Source organism: Natator depressus, chromosome 19 (assembly GCF_965152275.1).
Source record: "Natator depressus isolate rNatDep1 chromosome 19, rNatDep2.hap1, whole genome shotgun sequence".
Classification (NCBI taxonomy): domain Eukaryota; kingdom Metazoa; phylum Chordata; order Testudines; family Cheloniidae; genus Natator; species Natator depressus.
In genome coordinates, this window is record NC_134252.1 from 2651233 (window position 1) to 2668866 (window position 17634).

A 17634-nucleotide genomic window follows, 5' to 3' on the forward strand; every position below is an offset into this window, starting at 1 on the left:
TGCCTTTGCAAAGTGTTTTCCTCCGGGCCCTGCCCCCAGCTCCCGCCGTCCCCAGGGAGCCAGGTTTAACCCGCTGCCCCCCCCCCGCCCCCCCCGGCTTGCGGGAGGGGGGCTGCCATGAGCTGCTCTGGGGAGCGCTGACCGCCAGGCTCCTCCAAACTATTTCCTGTTGCTGCAGCATTAATGCTAAACAGACCTTTCTCTCCCACGTCCCAGCCAAAGTGCAGCCGGCTCCTGCCGCCACCGCGCAGCCCCAGATCCTGCATCAGCCAGGCGGCCCCGTGGCCCCCCAGCGCCCCTCGGTGAGTACCAGCCCCACCAGCAGCCGCCTGCGCGGTCTCCCTTTTGGTCGCTCCTACTCTGGCCTCGGACGGTCCTTTGCAAAGGAAGCTGCAGGGGCTAGAAAAGGCATTTGGGAGGGAGCCTTCCTGTCCCAGCGCAGGGGGGGCAGCACGGCCCCCAATGGGTCAGAGCTGGGGCCAGGTCACGGCCCCTTCTATCCTAGCCACCGCCGACAGGATGGGAGCAGATGCCCCCAGCCTCTCATCCACCGTACCACGGGCCCCCATCTTCTGTCTGCGTCCTGGACAGAGGCAGGGCAGCAGGAAGGCCTGGGCATGCCCCCATCCCATGGTTCATGCTCTGGGCCATGATACGGGGCCCTTTCCACTGTGTGAACGTGTCCCATTTGGGGGTACTCCCGTGCACTGCCCACACCCTGGCTGGCTGGCTGGATTCCCCAGCCTGGCACTCCCTCCTGTCGCCCCCCAGCCCCCAGCGCAACGGGGTGCAAGAAACAGGCCCCTCCTTGGGACGTGCCAAGGAGAAGAGCCAGGAACCAGAATTCCCTGAAGACGACGGTGCCCGGGCAGCCTGGGTGCCCCCGAATGCTGTCTGCTTCGCTTTTTGCCACTTGGTATCAAAGGGCACGGGAGGAGGCTGGTGCGCAGCTCGCCTCTGCCCTGGCACTGCACCCAGTGTGCTCCCCCCTTACCCCAGACAGTCTAGCCCCCTGTGCCCCATATCCACCTGGCTGAGCAGGTGCCCTGGCCCAGCTTCCCCTGACCTGCTGTCCTTCCTGCATTGCACACCCTGACTCAGTGTCAATCATTAACCAGGTGCTGCCCAAGGCTGGTGAGTGCCACGGCCCCTCCTCCCCAGTGGGGCCCCTGGCAGGTCCATGCTGGACCAGCTGCCGGCTGGGCGAGAGCAGGCAGGGCTTGTGGGCTTTGGGGAGTCCTGCAGCAGGACTGGCTCCCAATCTAGGGAACCCCTCGCTGCTGCTGGTATCGAGCTAGACTTCATGTCCCACCCCAGGGGCATCGAATGCGTCAGGGACCCAGGCTGGGGTTTCCAAAAGCACCTCAGTCATCTTGGAGCGCCCTTTGCAAGGGCATGCAATGTGCACGCTACAATCACCTCGGCTGCTGGAACCCCTCCAGAGACTCCAAGGGGCTCCCTACCCCACTGAGCTCCTGGGGGGCCAGAGGCAAGTTCCCCAATGCAGGTTGGGGTTCCCTGGGGGCTCTCAGAGCCCTGTGCCAGGGCTGTTGTGCATTGGGAGGGGCCCTGCTGCCTGCGGGGAGCGCTAGCAATGGCCTGTCCAGGGACAGTTCTGCTGATGTGTCACATATTTGCTGCATTTCTTTCCTCATTCCTCCCTGGGTAGAGACACTTCTGGGAAATCAGCTCACCCCTGCCAGGGCCCGAGTGCAGGGAGAGTCGCTGGAGCTCTGGGGGCGTCTCCTACCCACGCTCCTTCCAGTTCATCCCCTTGACTCCTTCCCCCACGTGTCAGACTGCACCAGTTCTCGGAGAAAACCCTCATCCTGGCTGCAGACTGGCCCGAGGCCAGTTACATGCGACTCTGGGCCATGCCTGGGGGAGGGGGGCATTTTGGGAAGACTGGGCCATGCCTGGGGCCCCGTGTTGGGGCAACTCTGCTCCGTGGCTGGGGCCCTGTGTTGGGTGCGTTTGGGCCATGCCTGGGGCCCCGTGTGGGGTGACTTTGGGCCATGCCTGGGGCCCCGTGTTGCGTGCCTTTGGACCGTGTCTGGGACCCCGTGTTGGGTTCGTTTGGGACGTGCCTGGGGCCCCGTATTATGTGTTTTTGGGCCATGCCTGGGGACCCATGTTGGGTGCGTTTGGGCCGTGCCTGGGGCCCCGTGTGGGGTGACTTTGGGCCGTGCCTGGGGCCCCATGTTGGGGGAACTTTGGGCCATGCCTGGGGCCCTGTGTTGGGTGCATTTGGGCCGTGTCTGGGGCCCCGTGTTGGGGGGACTTTGAGCCGTGCCTGAGCCACGTTCCAAGGGAGCCTGAGGCTGGAAATTGAGCAAATATCTCAGCCTGGGGTGAGCGTTTCTTTGAGGTTTTTGGCTCGTTGGCCTCCGAAGTAGAAATTAATTGGGCGGTGCTGGGCCCCAGAGGCCCCCCGTGCTCCCCCACGCAGTGCCAGGGGATTAGCTCGTCCCTGCTGTGACCGCCCCCCGCCCTCCGAAAGGCCCTGTGGATCCATGGGGCAGTCTGAGGAGGAGCAGGACAGAGGGTTCCTCGGGGCCCAGCGCCTCCTTTTCCCATTGCCTTTAAATCTCCCCCCTGCTGAGCTTCCTGCCGAGGGGGAGGGGAGGGGCCGGCCATGGGAGGGGCAGGCTTGCCCTCCCCCCCCTCCGACAGCGACTTTTCCCGCGGGCGCTGCAGCCCGGAGTCGAACACTTATTGCCTGTTCTCACATCTGGAAGGAAGTGAGCGGCTCTTTCCACTGGCCGCCGGCACTGGGGCGGGGGGCTGGCAGCCAGCTCCCATCCCGCCCCAGCTGCAGAGGGCCCGGGGAGCACCAGACCGGGGCTGCTCCAGAGCCCGCGCTCGCGGACGGACCTGGGGGGAGCCGGGAGCCCCAGAGCCGCAAGGCCCCTGCTGTGAGGGTGGCAGCACGCGGGGTAAGCTGGTGCCTGCGACGGGCGCCCCTCCTTTCCCTGGCATAGCGCAGCAGGGGGTGCGGGGCCAGTGTGGGGGGCGGTTGGGGGCGAGACCTGCTCCTTAATGTCACAGTCCCAGGTACTTCAGCATTAACCCTTGCCCGATCCCTGGGTGAAGCGACACAGGTCGGCTTTCGCCAGGCCCAGGCAGCCGGGCTGTCAGCAGGAGGCCGGCGCCCTCGGCCGCTCTCTGTGCCCGGCGCCCTGGCTGCTGGTGGGTCGTGCCGCGGGGTGGCATTGTGTGCGACACCCCTCGGGCCGCGGGCTGCTCTTGCTGCCCCCCGTACCCCCCAGGGATCTGGCCTCTGGCTGAGTGACCCCCGTGGCTGGGGTCTCTCACAATGTGGGGCTCTGTTGTGGGCCCCTGGACCACCCTTCCCCCTCCGGGGGCCCCAGAGCTGGGCAGCGCATGGGGCTGTGTTCCTGGAGCCTTGCACGAACCGGGCGTCTCCCTCAAATCCGCCGGCCATGTCCCCCCGGGGTTCCCATGTGCAGCCAGGGGCCAGGCCCAACTCCACTCCCCGCAGGCGGCTCTGTGGATTCCAGCCTGGGGCTTGGCCCCCAGGTCCTGCCAGCGCCCCCAGCCAGGAGCCACCAAGTGCTGCCATGAGCTGCCGCCGTGCCCCACTGCAGCCCCCTGGCAGGTGGGACTCTCCCGCCACACAGCTGGCCCCGCTGGATCGCGCTGTCATGCCTCCCCTGCTCTGGGAGCAATGGGCTGGGGTGGGAAGGGGGGTCCCGGCTGATCCAGCCCCACAGCAGTCAAGAGACACCCCCAGCCCAGCTGCCCCAGCAGCAGGGAGAGCCCGAGGTGTCTGAATTCCCCCCACAGTGGAGGGGAAGGGAGCGAGGAGGCAGGGAGCAGAGCAGACAGGGCTGAAGCCACGCCAATACCAGCTGGTTATCAGGGCCTCAAAGCAGGGGAGAGGGGCCGATTCTGCAGGCACACGGCTGGTGGAGCAGTTGCGGTGGCCCTGGCAGCCTCATGTACCGTCCATGCACCCCGTCCTGCCCTGCCATGCTGCCCGTCAGCCCCATCCCCGCCTGCACTGGCAGAGTCACTGCCCCGCGTGGGGCACCGAGCCCCGGGCGTAATTCCCTGCTCCCAGGTGCAGGAAGGGGCTGTACGGCGGGGCAGGGCCCATGCAAACCAGTGACATTACTCCACCCCCCAAAGCCACCGCTGGCCTGTCCGGGGAGGAAGCCAAAGTTGCCAAGTCTCACAAGATAAATATGCCACTCGGCCTTTCAAAAACAAGCCCAGGCCGCCCCAGCACAAGCAGCTCGGGAAGAGGTGACTTGAGTCCGTCCCCCCACCCTCCCCGGGCCGGCCAGCCACCCCCGGGCTCCTGGTTCCACTTCCTCCCTCCCTCTGTCTCTTCTCCTACACACCCTCCCCGCCAGGTTCCCAACTCTGGGCTCCCTCCTCTCTCTGCTCCCCCCCACCCCCTACGCTAAGTAAACACATGGCCTGCAGATAAAGTGCTATGGTTTTAATTTAAAAGGCGAGAGGGGGGAGGGAGAAGTAAACTGGCCCCTTCTAGTTGTATTTAGAAACCTGCCAAAGGCACTCATCAGAGTTTCCCAGAGATTAGGTTCCTTTGAAACAAATGGTTATTAAAGGACTAAACTTCCCGTCCTCCAGCCAAACGGGAACTCTGAGCCTTCCTCTTCCCCACGGGGAGCCCGCCCCTCACAGCTGCTAAGGCCCAGAGAAGTTGTCAGTACAGCATCGAGGTGCCAGGCTCTTTAGAAGGGCAGCAAGACCCGGTCCCTGCCCCCAAAGAGTTGACAGTAGGTAGGCACCATACCATTGTGGGCAGATGGAAAGAAGGCAGTAGAAAGCCAGACATCTGAGCAGCAAAGTAAGGCGCAGTGTCTGGTTAGTTCCCTAATTTGTTTGAAGTATGTGTTGGGAGGGAAGTCAGAGGACTGGCGGGAAGATCAGGGTTTGAAGGAAGACATGCAGACTGAAGGTGGGCCTGGAGGAGAGAGTGGGTACATGGCAGCTTGGTGCTGAGAGGGGGATCATCCAAAGTGCATGGAGTAAGAGTCGGTTCTCCCACTCCCGTGCTCCTGGTTCCCTCACGCCCAGGGCTGCGGCAGCAGGGGGCTGTGGGTAGAGATTGAGAGGTAGGAGCAGAGTGGTGGGGGAGAATCCAGGGCTGCAACAGCTCGGGGGGCTGGAGATCAGAACTGAGGGGCCATCCGCAGAGCTGGGGGGCCTCGGAGCGGGGTCGCGCTGACGGAGGGGCATGGGCTGGCTCCCTCCCTGCTGGCTCTGTGCCTGGCTCCAGCCCATGTTCCTAGCCCTATAATTGCTCAAGTGCTGAATTCATCCAAAACGTTCAGGGGAAAGAATAGAGGCGTTTCTGTGCTCGGCTGCGGCTGGTTTCTGCATCTGCAGCTCCAGAGCCCCCAGCCAAGAGCGTGTGGTCAGGAGCCCGGCGTCTGCAGATTTACTGCCATTCCACGCATTGTTGGGATCATCCTATTTACTCAGCGCAAGCCAGAAACCGTCTGGGGCAGATCTGGGCAGGGGAACAGTGGTGGCGGGGCTGAGCTGGGAGAGCTGCAGCCTGCTGGAGTATCCCAGGGAGAGCCGCTGGGGGCCTGGCAGAGCCACACTTGGGACAGTGGCTTCTTAACATCTGTGTCCGGCTGCCAGCCAGCCCAGGCCAGGGATGCAGGCTGGCCATGTGGTGTTATTTCATGGCTGGGGGATGGGCAGCTGGCACCCAGAGCTCAGTGCATTGGGAAACACTAGTTAGTGGGGTGCCCTTCTGCGACACTGTCATAGCACAGGGAGACAGTTGTGCTCTCTCCCCCGAGGTGGCTGCATTTTGCTGGTGGTCTCTGCCGAGCTGTGTAACGTGCTCGGGGAGCCCTCAGGACGCTGGGTGCTGTAGGAGTGCCAGCATGGAGCACCGCCAGCCCTGCCTTCCTGCCACAGGAGTGACCCTCTCCTTCGTTGTCCTGGGGGATGCTGGGAAGGGAAGGCTATTGACTGGGTTATTTGGCTCTGCTCCATATCCACCGAGTAGATGCATGGCGCAGTCAGCAACTGATCAAGCTTCCCCCTCTTCTCAGCTCTCAGCATCCCCCTACGGATGGCCCATCACTCCCTGGCATCTCCGCTGAGAGGCCAGCAAGGGCTGCAGTCAGGGCCAGCTGTGGGGGGCGGGGAGTTGCCTGATTTCCATGACTGTTCTCCCCCAGTCTGCTAGTGCCCAGCCTTGCCAGGCTGAGGGCTGGTGGGTGCGGTGGAATCACCCATCAGATGAGGAGGGCAGAGGAATGAAGGCTCCAGCCAGAGCGGGACCTCCTGAGCCAGACTCCTCTGAGCTGTGATGCATCGTCAAGGGAGGACAGCAGTGCTCCCCCATAGCGGGCAGCCGGCCCAGCCCTGTGCCCCCAGCCAGTGCCCTGGCCAGCGCCTGGTGTCGAGGGCCAGGAGGCGAACAAGGGAGGAGCCTGGGTTTGCTCCCATACCTGATAGCAGCAGCAGGGTGGGATCCCACAGGGGCATGGGACCCATTGCTCTCAGCCCACTTCTGCCCTGGGCACTAATGGCACCCTGAGCTGCAGGAAGGGATGTTGGCAGGGTCCTGGGCTTTGGTCTGAGAGAGGCCATGGCTCAGCATGAGAGGGGTCCCTGGGCACCAGCCTCAGGGAACGCACCTGCTGCCTGCTCACAGAAAGCGAAATCCCCAGTTGCCGTAGGCTCCACGCCCAGCCACTTCTGGACAGGTTCTCCTAGGAGCCCAGCACACACCATGCACCCAGCTCGCCGCGTTCTGCTGAAAGCCTGAAAATCCAGCCCTGTCAGCAGAGCGGTGGCTGCACCGGACTCTGCAAAGCACGACCAGGCCCCTGCCCCAAAGAGCCAACAGCAGGACCTGGGCCAACGGGGAAAGACGAGAAGTCCTTGCTGAGCTGGAGCCCATGGACAATGTCAGTGCCCTAAGGCACCCAAGGGCCTGGATTCTCCACCATGTCCACACAGGGGCAGCTGAGAGCAAGTTAGGGTGACCTTGCACCACTCCAGGCTGGGGAGTATCAGAGCTTGGCTCCACTGTGCCCCTCCGGCCCCCTGCTCCGGGGCTGATGGGGGCAGTGGGACCCGTGGTTCCGTCTTTACAGAGTCCCTGCCCTACAGTGCAAGGTCCCCGCTGGCTGTCTCCAGCCGTAGCCTGCAGGAGGAGCTGGCTCACCCAGGGAGAGCCGGGGCCAGGGCTGCCTAGGACCCTGGGCCTAGTCGAGGGTTAGCTGGGTGCAGCTGGGGAGCGACGGGTCACTCCTGCCCCCGGAGCGGCTCTGCCCGGCACACGGCCCTGGCACTGAGTGAGCTATGTCTGGCGTGGTCTACGATGCTCCCTGTGGAGGAGCCGAGGCTGCCCTGGGCTAGGCCCTCCCTGCTTTCGGCCAGAGACGCCCCCCGGCTCCTCCGCGCGCAGCTCCGTCTCCTGGTAGCAGGCTCGGCGCTCCATGTGCAAACAATTCACGCCATGAGCGGGCCCTGGGTTGTCATGACGACAGCATGTCCTCGCCGTTCCGGTGGGGGGATCGTCCCCAGACACTGGCCCGGCTGAGTGGGGCGAGCGCTCGCTCCCTGCTGCACACTCAAGAGCCGGGTGCAGTGGGCCGGGGAGGGGTTGGCACAGCCGCTCCGGGTCATGCACCAGACAGGCCATGACGGGCTGGGCCCCAGCTGGGGTTGTGGGGCAGAGGGGTGGGGGGCGGGGTAGGGTGCAGCACAGCTCCCTGAACAGGAGTCTGGGAAAGAGGAGTGGAACTGGATGGTCTAGCGTGGGGGGCGGGAGGAACTCCTGCGTCCTGCCCCGAGCTCTGGGAGGGGAGTGGGGTCTAGTGGTTGGGGGGGGGGCGGCTGGGAGCTAGGATGCCTGGGTTCCGTTTCTGCCATTGACTTTGGTCTTATCACCTCTGAGCTCTGTGCCTCATTGTCCCCTGTGTGACCTGGGAGCGTGCACTCCCCTGTCCCTGGGGCTAGACTAGGGCGATGGGGAGGTTTGCAGGCTCCTTACGCTGGCATGAAGCCAATCGCTGTAGTTTCGAAGCCCTTCTTAGGTGAGCGTGTAACGGAGTGTTTTCCTCGTATCGCCATCCCCCAGAGGGGCATCACAGGCTGGGTGCTGTCCTGTCACATCCTGCGGCCTGGGCATCTCTGCTGAGCTCAGATCCTGCCTGGAGCACTCCCAGGTCTGGGGGCGCTGGGCTGGAGCCATGGCTGCGTGGGGCACACGCCCAGAGGGACATATCTTTCACCAGCCCGTTTCCCGAACTGGGTGTGTGCCCGTTAGCCACCTCCTCCATCAGGGCTGCATTCCTGGAGACGATGGGCCCTGGGGGGGCCTGGAATATGGTCTCACTGTGCTGGGGGGCGGGGGGAGGGCTGGAGTGTTTCCCCTGGGGAAGGGGTGCACCGAGAGGTTCCTCGAATGGAAAACTGGGCCCTAACCAGTGGTTGTCTCTGGCCTCTGGGCTGCAGCACTCCAGGGTGATGGGCGGCACGGGGAAGCCTTGGCTGGCTGGCAAGGGCAGCTGCTAGGGCTCCTGCTGGGCTTTCCCCTCCCTCTGGAGTCAGAGGCCCTGCAGCCTCGGCCGGTGTCTGCTCTGGATTTCCAGCCTCCCTCCACCCACCTCGCTTGCCCTCCCCCTCCAGCTGCAATGGGTTTGGCTTTGGCTCCTGCCTCTTCCTTGGCACCAGCTGCCCGTTGGGGCCTGTGTTCCGGGAGCCAAGGGGCAGGGGCGGGAGTGGTGCGAGGGGGCTGTCAGGGTCACACAGGGAGCCAGGTGCTTCCTCTCCAAACCTGCGCCCGGGGGGGTGGGTCTGCTGCTCACAGCCGAGCCCAGCGGCTCAGAACAGATGGGTAGGGCCCCGGGCGAGCCGGGGCGCTCCTGCACTAACTGGGGCCCTGGCTTCCCACAGCCCCCATATGCTCCCAGCTTGGTGGTGTTTCCTGCCGCCTCCCAGCGAGGGATCCCCTGCTCAGCGCCCCAGCTGACCCTGCTGTGCTGGACTGCGGGGAAGGCTGGGGCATTGGGGCGGGGGGGCCTTGGCACCATCTGCAGGGGGTCTGCTCCCTGGGCCCAGGATCCCGGGGGGAGGGGAAGTGCTGCCCTGAGCACCCTGGCCCTTGCCTGGTCGCGGGGGCCCCCGTTCGCGGCGCAGCGTCCTGGCTAATCCCCCAGCCCAGCGCGCTGCTCCAGATGCCTGGTGTGCAGCTGCATGGACATAATGGGCAGCTCAGCCCCTCCCCGCAGGCAAAAAAACGTGGGAAGGCTCCGAAATCGGCTGCAGCTCCTCCAGCAGGGCCTGGCGCCCCGAGCCGGTAAGGACTCTCCCCCCCCCCCCCCCATGCCCTCCCCTCACTGCCTCCCCCCATGTCTGTGTGCGCCAAGGAGCCACGTGGGCACCCAATGCCTCCAGCTAATGGGGCCTTTGGGTGCCTGCAGCGTTGGGCTGGCTTAGGCGCCCGGGTCACCTTTGGGGTGCTGCTCGAGCCCCCACGCTGTGCAGAATCCCTCCCGCTCCCCAGCCGCCGCTGCGCAAAGGACACCGACCAGCCCCCGCCTGCAGGCTCTGCTCCTGCCCGCCCCAGGAGACTAGCCCAGGCGGTGGTCTGAGCACAAAGCAGGGAGCTGCTGGGTTCCATTCCTGGCTCTACGGTCGAGGGCTAGGCACTTCCCCCTTCTGTGCCTCAGTTTCCCCATCGTTGGCCCAGGGCTCGGGGAGGGCCCTGGGCAGTTGTAAAGCGCTGTGTGAGGGTTAGTTAATGGCCCTCTTGGAGTGTGTCCCGGGATAGTGCGGGTTACACTCCTCTCTGGGGCAGTGTTCCCCTGGCACGACCTATAGGGAGGGGCCTGGACCCAGAGCCCTGGGCAGTGTAGTGGGGAAAGGCTTCCCTGTGGGTGTCTGGGAACGGGCGGGGCAGGGCTCATGCCTGGCGGGAAGAGCTGGGCTGACAGTCACGGGATGGGGCTGGTGGTGATTAGTCCCAGGGTCTGTGCGCTGCCTTAGCTTGTTCCCTGGGGCTGGGGGGTTGTGGGGCTGCAGGCGCCACTTGAAACCCCAGAGAGAACGGCAAGCGCTGCCCCCCTCCCTGAGCAACCCGCTACAGAGGGCAGTGGGCTGGGTTCGGGGAGCCAGCATCCCAGCTGACGGGTGGGCAGCAGCCGTGCCAACTACAGCCCTGCGTGGCAGCTCTCAGCCCCAGGCTGGGCCATGACCTGCGGTGGCGGTGGGGTGTGTGGACTCATGTGAAAACCCCAGAGATTTCCCACAACCACCCCCCCGCCTGCCCCCTCTGGGGGCGGGCGGCTGCTTTCAGGGCTCTAAAATGCAGCCGTGAGCTGGTGCCTGGAGTGGCCTGGCGCGAAACCGCGAATCGCTCTGGCTTGGCACGGGCGCAGCTGTAACGAGGCTCCGCTGAGCCGGGCCGGCCACCTGCCTCCTGTGAGGAGCAATCACAGGAACCCGGAGGGCAGCGGCCTGATTTCGTCCTACAACGAAAATCACGGTGCCTGGCCCCCCGGGGGGGGGGGGGGGAGGGGCGATTAAATCACTGCCATCAGGCAGCCCCCACCAGGCCCCGACCTTGGGCGGATCTGCCCCTCAGAGCCAGCCATGGCCCTCCCCAGCCAGCGGCTGAGGGGCTGGAGCAGGGACAGCGGGGTGGGAGTGCCTGGGCAGCCCCATTTCAAGCCCCCCCCCATCTCCTAGGTGCAGCGAGCACGTTGCCCTTCGGCCTGGCGAGAGCCCCCGTGTGCTACGATGGAAACACGCAAGCGGGAGATGGAGCTGCTGAGCAACAGCATGGCCGCCTACGCCCACATCCGAGGTGGGTGTCTGGGGGGGATGACCGGGGGTGGGGGCTGTGCTGCCCACTTGGGCACTGGATGCTCCTGGGGCAGATGGGAGGGGGAGCAGGGCAGGTGTTTAGTGCCCCCCCTCCGCCCCATTTGGGCAGCTGCACAGGACCCTGGGAACTCAGGGCTTGGCAGGCACCAACCTCCCAGGGAGAGCCCACTGGCTGGCTGCCCCCGGGCTGGGCATGGGTGCCAGGCGTGTCATACCCAGCATGACAGGTCCCTGCGCTCAAGCCCCTCCCCTTTGTTTCCGTGCCAGACAATCCTGAGAGTTTTGGCCTCTATTTTGTCCTGGGCGTCTGCTTCGGCCTGGTGTTAACCCTCTGCTTGCTGGTGATCCGCATCTCCTGCCAGCCGCACACCCGCCGCCTCCCTGCCAAGCCCCGGCGGAGCCTCCAGGACGTCAGCGAGGAAGACGAAGAGGAGGAGGAGGAGGAGGAGGAGGAGACGGTTGACAACATGGCGGCGGAGTCCCCGCTGCCCATCACCGAGATCCCCCTGGAGAACCACAGCCCGGCAGATGGCACCTTGCCTGTCAACGTCTTTGCCTCGGCGGAGGAGCTAGAGCGGGCACAACGGCTGGAGGAACGGGAGCGCATCATCCGGGAGATCTGGCGCAACGGCCAGCCGGACATCCTGGGCGCGGGCACCGTGGGCAGAGTGCACTACTACTGACTGCGGGAACGGGGCCAGGCCGCCCAGCTCCCGGAGCGAGCCTGTGAGGGCCCCCCCCGTGCACGCGCTGCTCTTGGGCACCCTTTCCGGGAGTGCCTGTGAGTCTGGAGATGTTCCACAGCCCTTTGGCTAGCCCCTGGGCACTGTGTCTGTGTGCGAGCTGGGCGGGGCTCGGCCCCCCTGAAACGCCCAGTTAGCTGGGGCCAGCCGTGCATGGCATTTCTTACTGGCTGAGTGAGGGGCGCCAAGCTCTGCCGAGCAGCATGCTCCTTGAGGAGCTGCTCCCGTTAACTGGCTGCTCAGGACCCCGCGAACGGCGCAGGAAGGGTCGCTCTCATCGCTGGCGACGGGGATCCCCCCGCTTCCTGCAGGAGCTCCCTGCCCCCACCTGATCAGGGATACCGCGCATGCCCTGCCAGGCTGGCTTCCCACCCTCAGCGAACCGAGTGCATGGGACGGCAGCAAGGCGAGCGCTGACTGCCCGGCAAGTCCAGGCCCTGGAAAGGCTCCTCCTGCCGGGGCATGGATGGACTGGGGCTTAGCCAAACCTGGCCACCCCCATGGACGGACACTCCCAGAACTGGCCACCGTGGGTGTGGGCTTTGCCCCTTCCTCTGAAACACCTGGTACTGGCTGGTGTTGGAGGGACAATGCAGTCCCCCCAAGTCCAGCCCCCCATGTAGTGCAGAGTGCTAAGTAAGGGAGAGCTTAAAGGCGAGGGGCAGCGCGATCGTTATTGGTCTGTTAGCAGTAGTTCCTGGGGTGCGCGTGTCACTGCGTGTGGGGAGTCAGGGCCCTGCACCCCCAACTTCCTGCAATTCACTGGGACTCTCAGCCAGCCAGTAAAACAGAAGGTTTATTAGACGACAGGAACACAGGCTAAAAGAGAGCTTGTAGGTACAGAAAACAGGACCACCCCCCTTCCCCCCCCCCCCCGCCAGCCAGCTCCAAACCGACACCCCCCTCCAGCTGTCTCACCCAGCCACACACCCCGGCTGCTCCGCCAGCCTTTGTCCAGTTGCCCGGGCAGAAGGTGTCACCTGGCCCCGACCCCCTCCTGGGCTCAGATTATGAGGGGCAGCTGCCATCCTTTATGTGCTGACTGTCCAGTATCATCCCTCAGTGAAGTCACACCCTCATTTCCCATCCCCATCTAGCATCACTGCAGACAGTAAACTAGTAAAACTCCCATGCAACATTACCAGGTTAATACTCCCTGCTCCATCACAGCTCGGTTCAGCTGCCCAGCCCTGCCCATGGCTCAGGAGGCAGGCACGGGGACGGGCTGCCCATTTGCTGTGCCGTGACCGGGTTTGCCTTCCCGTGCCACAGGGTGGCGCTGCAGGGGGCCCAGGGCAGCATGGTCCTGCATAGCCACGCACGATGGGGTCTGTGCCCATGGGGCGCTCCCAGCCCTTGCAGGGGAAGGGAACCCTGCTGACCCCAGGGGCATGCGGCTGTGATGTGACTGGACCCCTTTCCTGGCACTGACAGTGCCTGGCCCAGCAGTCCAGCCCATTGCCAGCCCCTCAGGCAGACAAGCCCCAGAGCTCATGGTGCTGAGCCGCCCAGGGCACGAGCAGCTCCTCTTGGCCACTGGCTCAGCATGGCCTCCTGAGGGTGGCTGGGGATGTGAAAGGAGCCAGGGGCCCAGCAGCTGCAGGGAGGGGGGTGATGAGCTGGGGCCGGTGACTGTGTGTCTAGCTCTGGTGCATAGGAAGGGAGAGACAGGGGTAGGGGCAGGGGCTCGGGACCGTGACTCTTACACTCTGGGTACCCTGTCTGTGCCAGGCCCTGGGGATGCAGCTGGTGGCTGGGCTTTCCTGGGGGCTGCTGGAGGCAGAGGAAGCTGCCGTGTGTCTCTGTCACAGGACGAGTTTCCCATGCCCCAGCGGCTCTTAGACCAACTCCAGCTGGGCCATCGCAGCCCCGCCAAGCCCCTGCCTCCCCATATCTGCCTGCAGAGAGACACGCAGCCCTCCTCCCGCCCCCAGCTTCACCCCCAGGGCAGCAGGGAGCCTCTCCATGGGCTGTGCCTTCCCCCCAACCCCCAGCCAGCAGTGGCTGGGAGGGGCAAGGGCCAGGGCACGGTGTTTCTCTTGGACACTAGGGTGGCACCATGCGGCATAGGAACATTGCTGCACCTTGAACAGTTGGTACGATTCCTTCCGCCCACCCCGTAGCCACTCCCTGGGGAGCTCCTGGAAGGGAAGTCGTACTCATGCTGCCCCCACCCACTCCAGCTTGCAGCCTGGCCCCCAATCAGCCCCTTGGCAGCTCACTAGCGTGGGTGAGGTCAGTCACCGGTGCTTCCCTGGGCAGCAGGGGCACAGCTCCCTGGTGGGACTGTGAGGCCCACGTGCCATTCCAGCCAGCTTGGTGGGTGCCTGGCCAGCCTGCCCCTGTTCCCAGAGGGTGGGGCATATAGGGGGTTAGACCAAGCCGGCCCTGTCCCTTGGGGGTTTGCAAAGGACGTTAATTGCGGCAACATGGTGAGGGCGTTTGGCCATCTCTGCCCGGGCCAGGGGCACTGGGGTGTGTGCCCAGGAGCAAGGGGCAGCCCCAAAGCAGGATTTTGTGCATGCAGTGCCTGGCTCTGGCCAAACGAGGGTCTCGCCAGCATGGGGCCCATCGCTAGAGAGCCCCTGGGGCTGTGCAAGGTAGGCAGAGCTCGCTGTTACCAGGTCAGAGCCCTCTGGCCCTGGAACGTGCTTTTATAAACAGCATGGAACCCTTCCCGAGGCAGCAGCATGGTCTCTCGCAGCCCCCCAGGGCTCGCCCCCGGCTGCTCTCCACAGGGCAGCGGCCCAGGCCGGAGCTCAGCTCTGCCTGCTAGGAGCAGCCTGTTCCTTTGAGCAGGCCAGAAGAGTGCAGGGAGCCCTGAGCTCCAGAGACAGGTTCCAGCCCCCGCAGCCTCCCCATGGCTGTGCTGCCCCCACCCAGGCTTCACCCAGCGCCGAATCACTGCAGGGCAGCCCCCAGGGGCTGGCAGAGGGAGGCCTGGTGGAGGGCATGCAGCACGCTGGAGACCTGGGTGACGGTGAGGTGGACCCCAGCATGGCCCTGCCTGCAACAGCAGCAAGGCCTCCAGCCCCGTCCCTGCTGTGCAGCTTGGGTCAACATCCCCCCTCTCTGCACCTCAGTTTCCCTGGCTGCAGCCTGGGGGTGAGAACCCCTTTCAGCAGCCGCCAGGGCAGTCGGTGCAAGGAGTAGTGATGGTCCAGGCATTAGAGCCTGTGCCCTTGCGGGGGAGATGCCCCAGGGCACCTCGGAGCCCCAGCAGAACCGGGCGGTGGAGCTGCTCCTGCCCCCATCACCTCGCTCCTGAGCCCGAGCCTCCCCCACCCGTGGGGGAACGGCTGTCTGGAGAAACCTTCCCAGGCTCCTTCCCCTCCCCTGGCCCCAGCATTCCTGCTAAAATTAGCTGCTGTCCCTTTCCGGCAACATCTGACCTGCCCCATCAGTCACTCGCTGCTTCCTGCCTGGGGGGGTGCGTGCACACTACTGGCGGTTCTGGGCTGGCTGCCAGCCGGGTAGGCCAGCCCGCTGGGGTTAGTCCAGCCAGCCACAAGCCAGGGCCATGGGGTGGCTCCCAGCCCGCTGAGGTTTGGGCTGCTTTCAAAGTCCATGGCAAGTTACACCCCCCTCCCCAGCCTCGTGACCCATGGGCTGCCCTTCGCTCTGCACCCCAGCCAGCGCTGCTGTTCGTTCAGTGCCTTGTGTGAACAGCCCAGGGCATGTGGGGATGCGTTCGCTGGAGCTAGCAAGGTGCCCCCCTGGGCCGCCACCCCCCCTCAGACAGCATGAAGGAGCCCCCCCATGGCTCTCACTTCCAGCAGCTGGCACTGATCCTGTGGCAGCCTAGAGCCACCTGCCTACGGTGGTGCAGTGCCACATGGCACCAAGGGGACGACCACTCAGCCTGCTGCATGGGAACAGCTGGCTGCCGGGCAGCGAAGGGCTAGGTCCCAGCCCAGCCCTAGGCGGGCCGAACAGCAGGAGCTGTGCTGAGCCCGGACAAGCCCAGAGCTGCCCCTACCAGGCCACAGCCTCGCTGCACGCTCCTGGGGCAGCCCTCAAGCAACATTTCGGCAGCAGCCCCCCGCCTTTGTGTGTGTGGGAGAAGAGCGAAACCTTCCCCTGCCTGAGGACACAGCCCCGCTCCACCCCAGCCCAAAGTACAAAAATAGCTCATTCCCACCAGGGCCCCCCCGCCGCCAGCGGTAACAGGACCCAGATGTTTTCCAGATGTGGCCTGCCGGCCCCAGGGCGAGCAGGCTGCCAAGAATGCAGAGAGGCTTGTGTCGACCTGCACCGAGCTGATAAACAAGGGCAGGGGGCTGGGTGCCAGGTGGGGCCCCCCAGGGGTGAGGCCTCAGGGGGGCAGGGGTACCAGGCTGACAGCAAGGAGGAGATGGGCTCTGCCAAGCCAGGACCCAGGAAGCAGCTTCCTGGGGAGGCTGCCGTGGAAAGGATGCCTGGAGCCTTTGTGGCAGATCCAGAGGAGCAGATGTGACTGCCCAGCCAGGAGGGGCTGGCGGGAGCCGGGAAAGCGCTAGGACACAGACTGCTCTTTAACCAGGCAAAGAAAACCCAAACTGGCCTCGCCTGGGTATTTCTCACCACCCCACCCCAGACTGAGAAATACACGGCCTGGAGCTAACCTGATGAGCTGGCCGGCAGCGAGCTCCTGGCTTTCAGGCTGACCTCTCCCTAGCACTTTGCCTGTGGCTGGACTGTTCCAACTCAGCGGGTCAGGGACCGGCTCTCCCCTCAAGTTTGTACAGCGCCTTGCACGTCACAGATGCTGTCAACACTACAGCAGCCAGGCAGCAGCTAAGATTTGTATAAAAATAGTTTATTAAAATTTTACACATATTTATAAAATAGTTTTTAAAACCTCAGGCTGTCGGCCAGCGGCTCCTGGGGGCAAGGGACATTCACAGTTGTTCCAGACCCACCCCCATGTCAGACAAACATAGCGGGAACCAAACCACTGCAGAGAGCAGTTCCCAGAGCGAGGGAGAAACTCCCAGTTCTCAGGAGTAAGAGGGCCTGGGAAGAGCCAGAGGCATCGGACAGGGCTCCTGATGGGAAGGAGGCTGGCATACACCAAGGGCCACTCCACAGACACCTATGCTCAGCCACATTTGAACACGTGCTCACTAACACGACTAGATTCTAGTGCAGACAGGACACAAGCGTTGGGGAACCCTAGGGGTCCAGCCTGCATGAGTTATCACAGGTTAACCACGATGAGGATTCCCGCCCCCACATCTGGCCCAGGGACGGCTTAGCCAACACATCTGAGCGCCCTAGTGTGGACAGGGCAGGATGCAACATGTTAGCTGGGAGCCCACTCCACAGGGCCAGCTGACCAGGACAATGCAGATGGCTGTCTGCACTAGGGCAAAGTGGTTCCAAACCCTCTTATCCTGGTCTAGTCAGACCCCAGGGTCCGGTGACCCCAGGGCTGACGCGCAGCAGACAGGGCTGGGGGCAGTCAGCACAGGGCTTTTTCTCTGGGAGGGGTCAGCATCAGCAGTCCCCAGCAGGTTGTAGGGCTAGGGTCACAGGTGGGCTTTGAGAGTTGTGCTGGGCTAAGAGATGGCTATTCTCCCCACACACACACACCCACACACAGAGGGGCTGGGAACAACATGTGGACGAGCACGGCCCAAGGCTGGGACAGGTCGGGGTGGGGGAAGAGGGGAGACAGGGGCTCAAGACCCATCTCCAGAGAGGGACGGATGCTGCTAGGACATGGGGCGGCCTCTCCTGGGGCAGGGGGATGGAGGGGCCTCCTTTGGCCTATATGCAGGAAATTCAGAGCTGAGCAGGTGATGGGGCCTGGGGAGCGATGACTGCCCAGCGCTGGCTAAATCCAGGCAATGGCCAGGCCCCCACATGAGGCCAGGCCTGTGCACTGCTGGCGTTAACACCCTGGTCCTGCTAGGGCATTGCTAACTCCCTTGGCGGCCCCGACTGTTTCCCAGCAGGGAGGTGCCCCGTGCTGCCCATCACAAAGCCAGCATCCCCCAGAGGGTCAGTCCAGCGGGACCCGGAGCGGGCAAAAGGCTGCACCCCACCACAG

The 17634-nt window shown here is 64.4% G+C and overlaps 1 protein-coding gene across 3 annotated transcripts; it reads left to right on the forward strand.

The window, feature by feature from the left end:
* The first annotated feature begins 116 nt into the window (after window positions 1–116).
* On the forward strand, window positions 117–12456 carry EVA1B (eva-1 homolog B). Of its 3 annotated transcripts, none has more exons than XM_074934443.1 (3): window positions 117–302; window positions 10720–10837; window positions 11125–12456. In XM_074934443.1, the coding sequence occupies exons 2-3, from the start codon at window positions 10771–10773 to the stop codon at window positions 11538–11540; spliced, it is 483 nt and encodes a 160-aa protein (XP_074790544.1). In that variant the 5' UTR covers window positions 117–302; window positions 10720–10770; the 3' UTR covers window positions 11541–12456. The 3 variants fall into 3 exon arrangements, with proteins under 3 accessions (XP_074790544.1, XP_074790543.1, XP_074790545.1); XM_074934442.1 differs by lacking the exon at window positions 117–302 and adding an exon at window positions 2707–2936; XM_074934444.1 differs by lacking the exon at window positions 117–302 and adding an exon at window positions 9216–9328.
* Window positions 12457–17634: the final 5178 nt, after the last annotated feature.

What these genes read in the sequence shown, in the direction of transcription:
- EVA1B (XM_074934443.1), top strand. Translation starts at nt 10,771, where the DNA reads ATGGAAACACGCAAGCGGGAGATGGAGCTGCTGAGCAACAGCATGGCC. An exon ending in CGCCTACGCCCACATCCGAG is followed by an intron (nt 10,838 to 11,124) that starts GTGGGTGTCTGG and finishes TTTCCGTGCCAG; the next exon opens with ACAATCCTGAGAGTTTTGGC.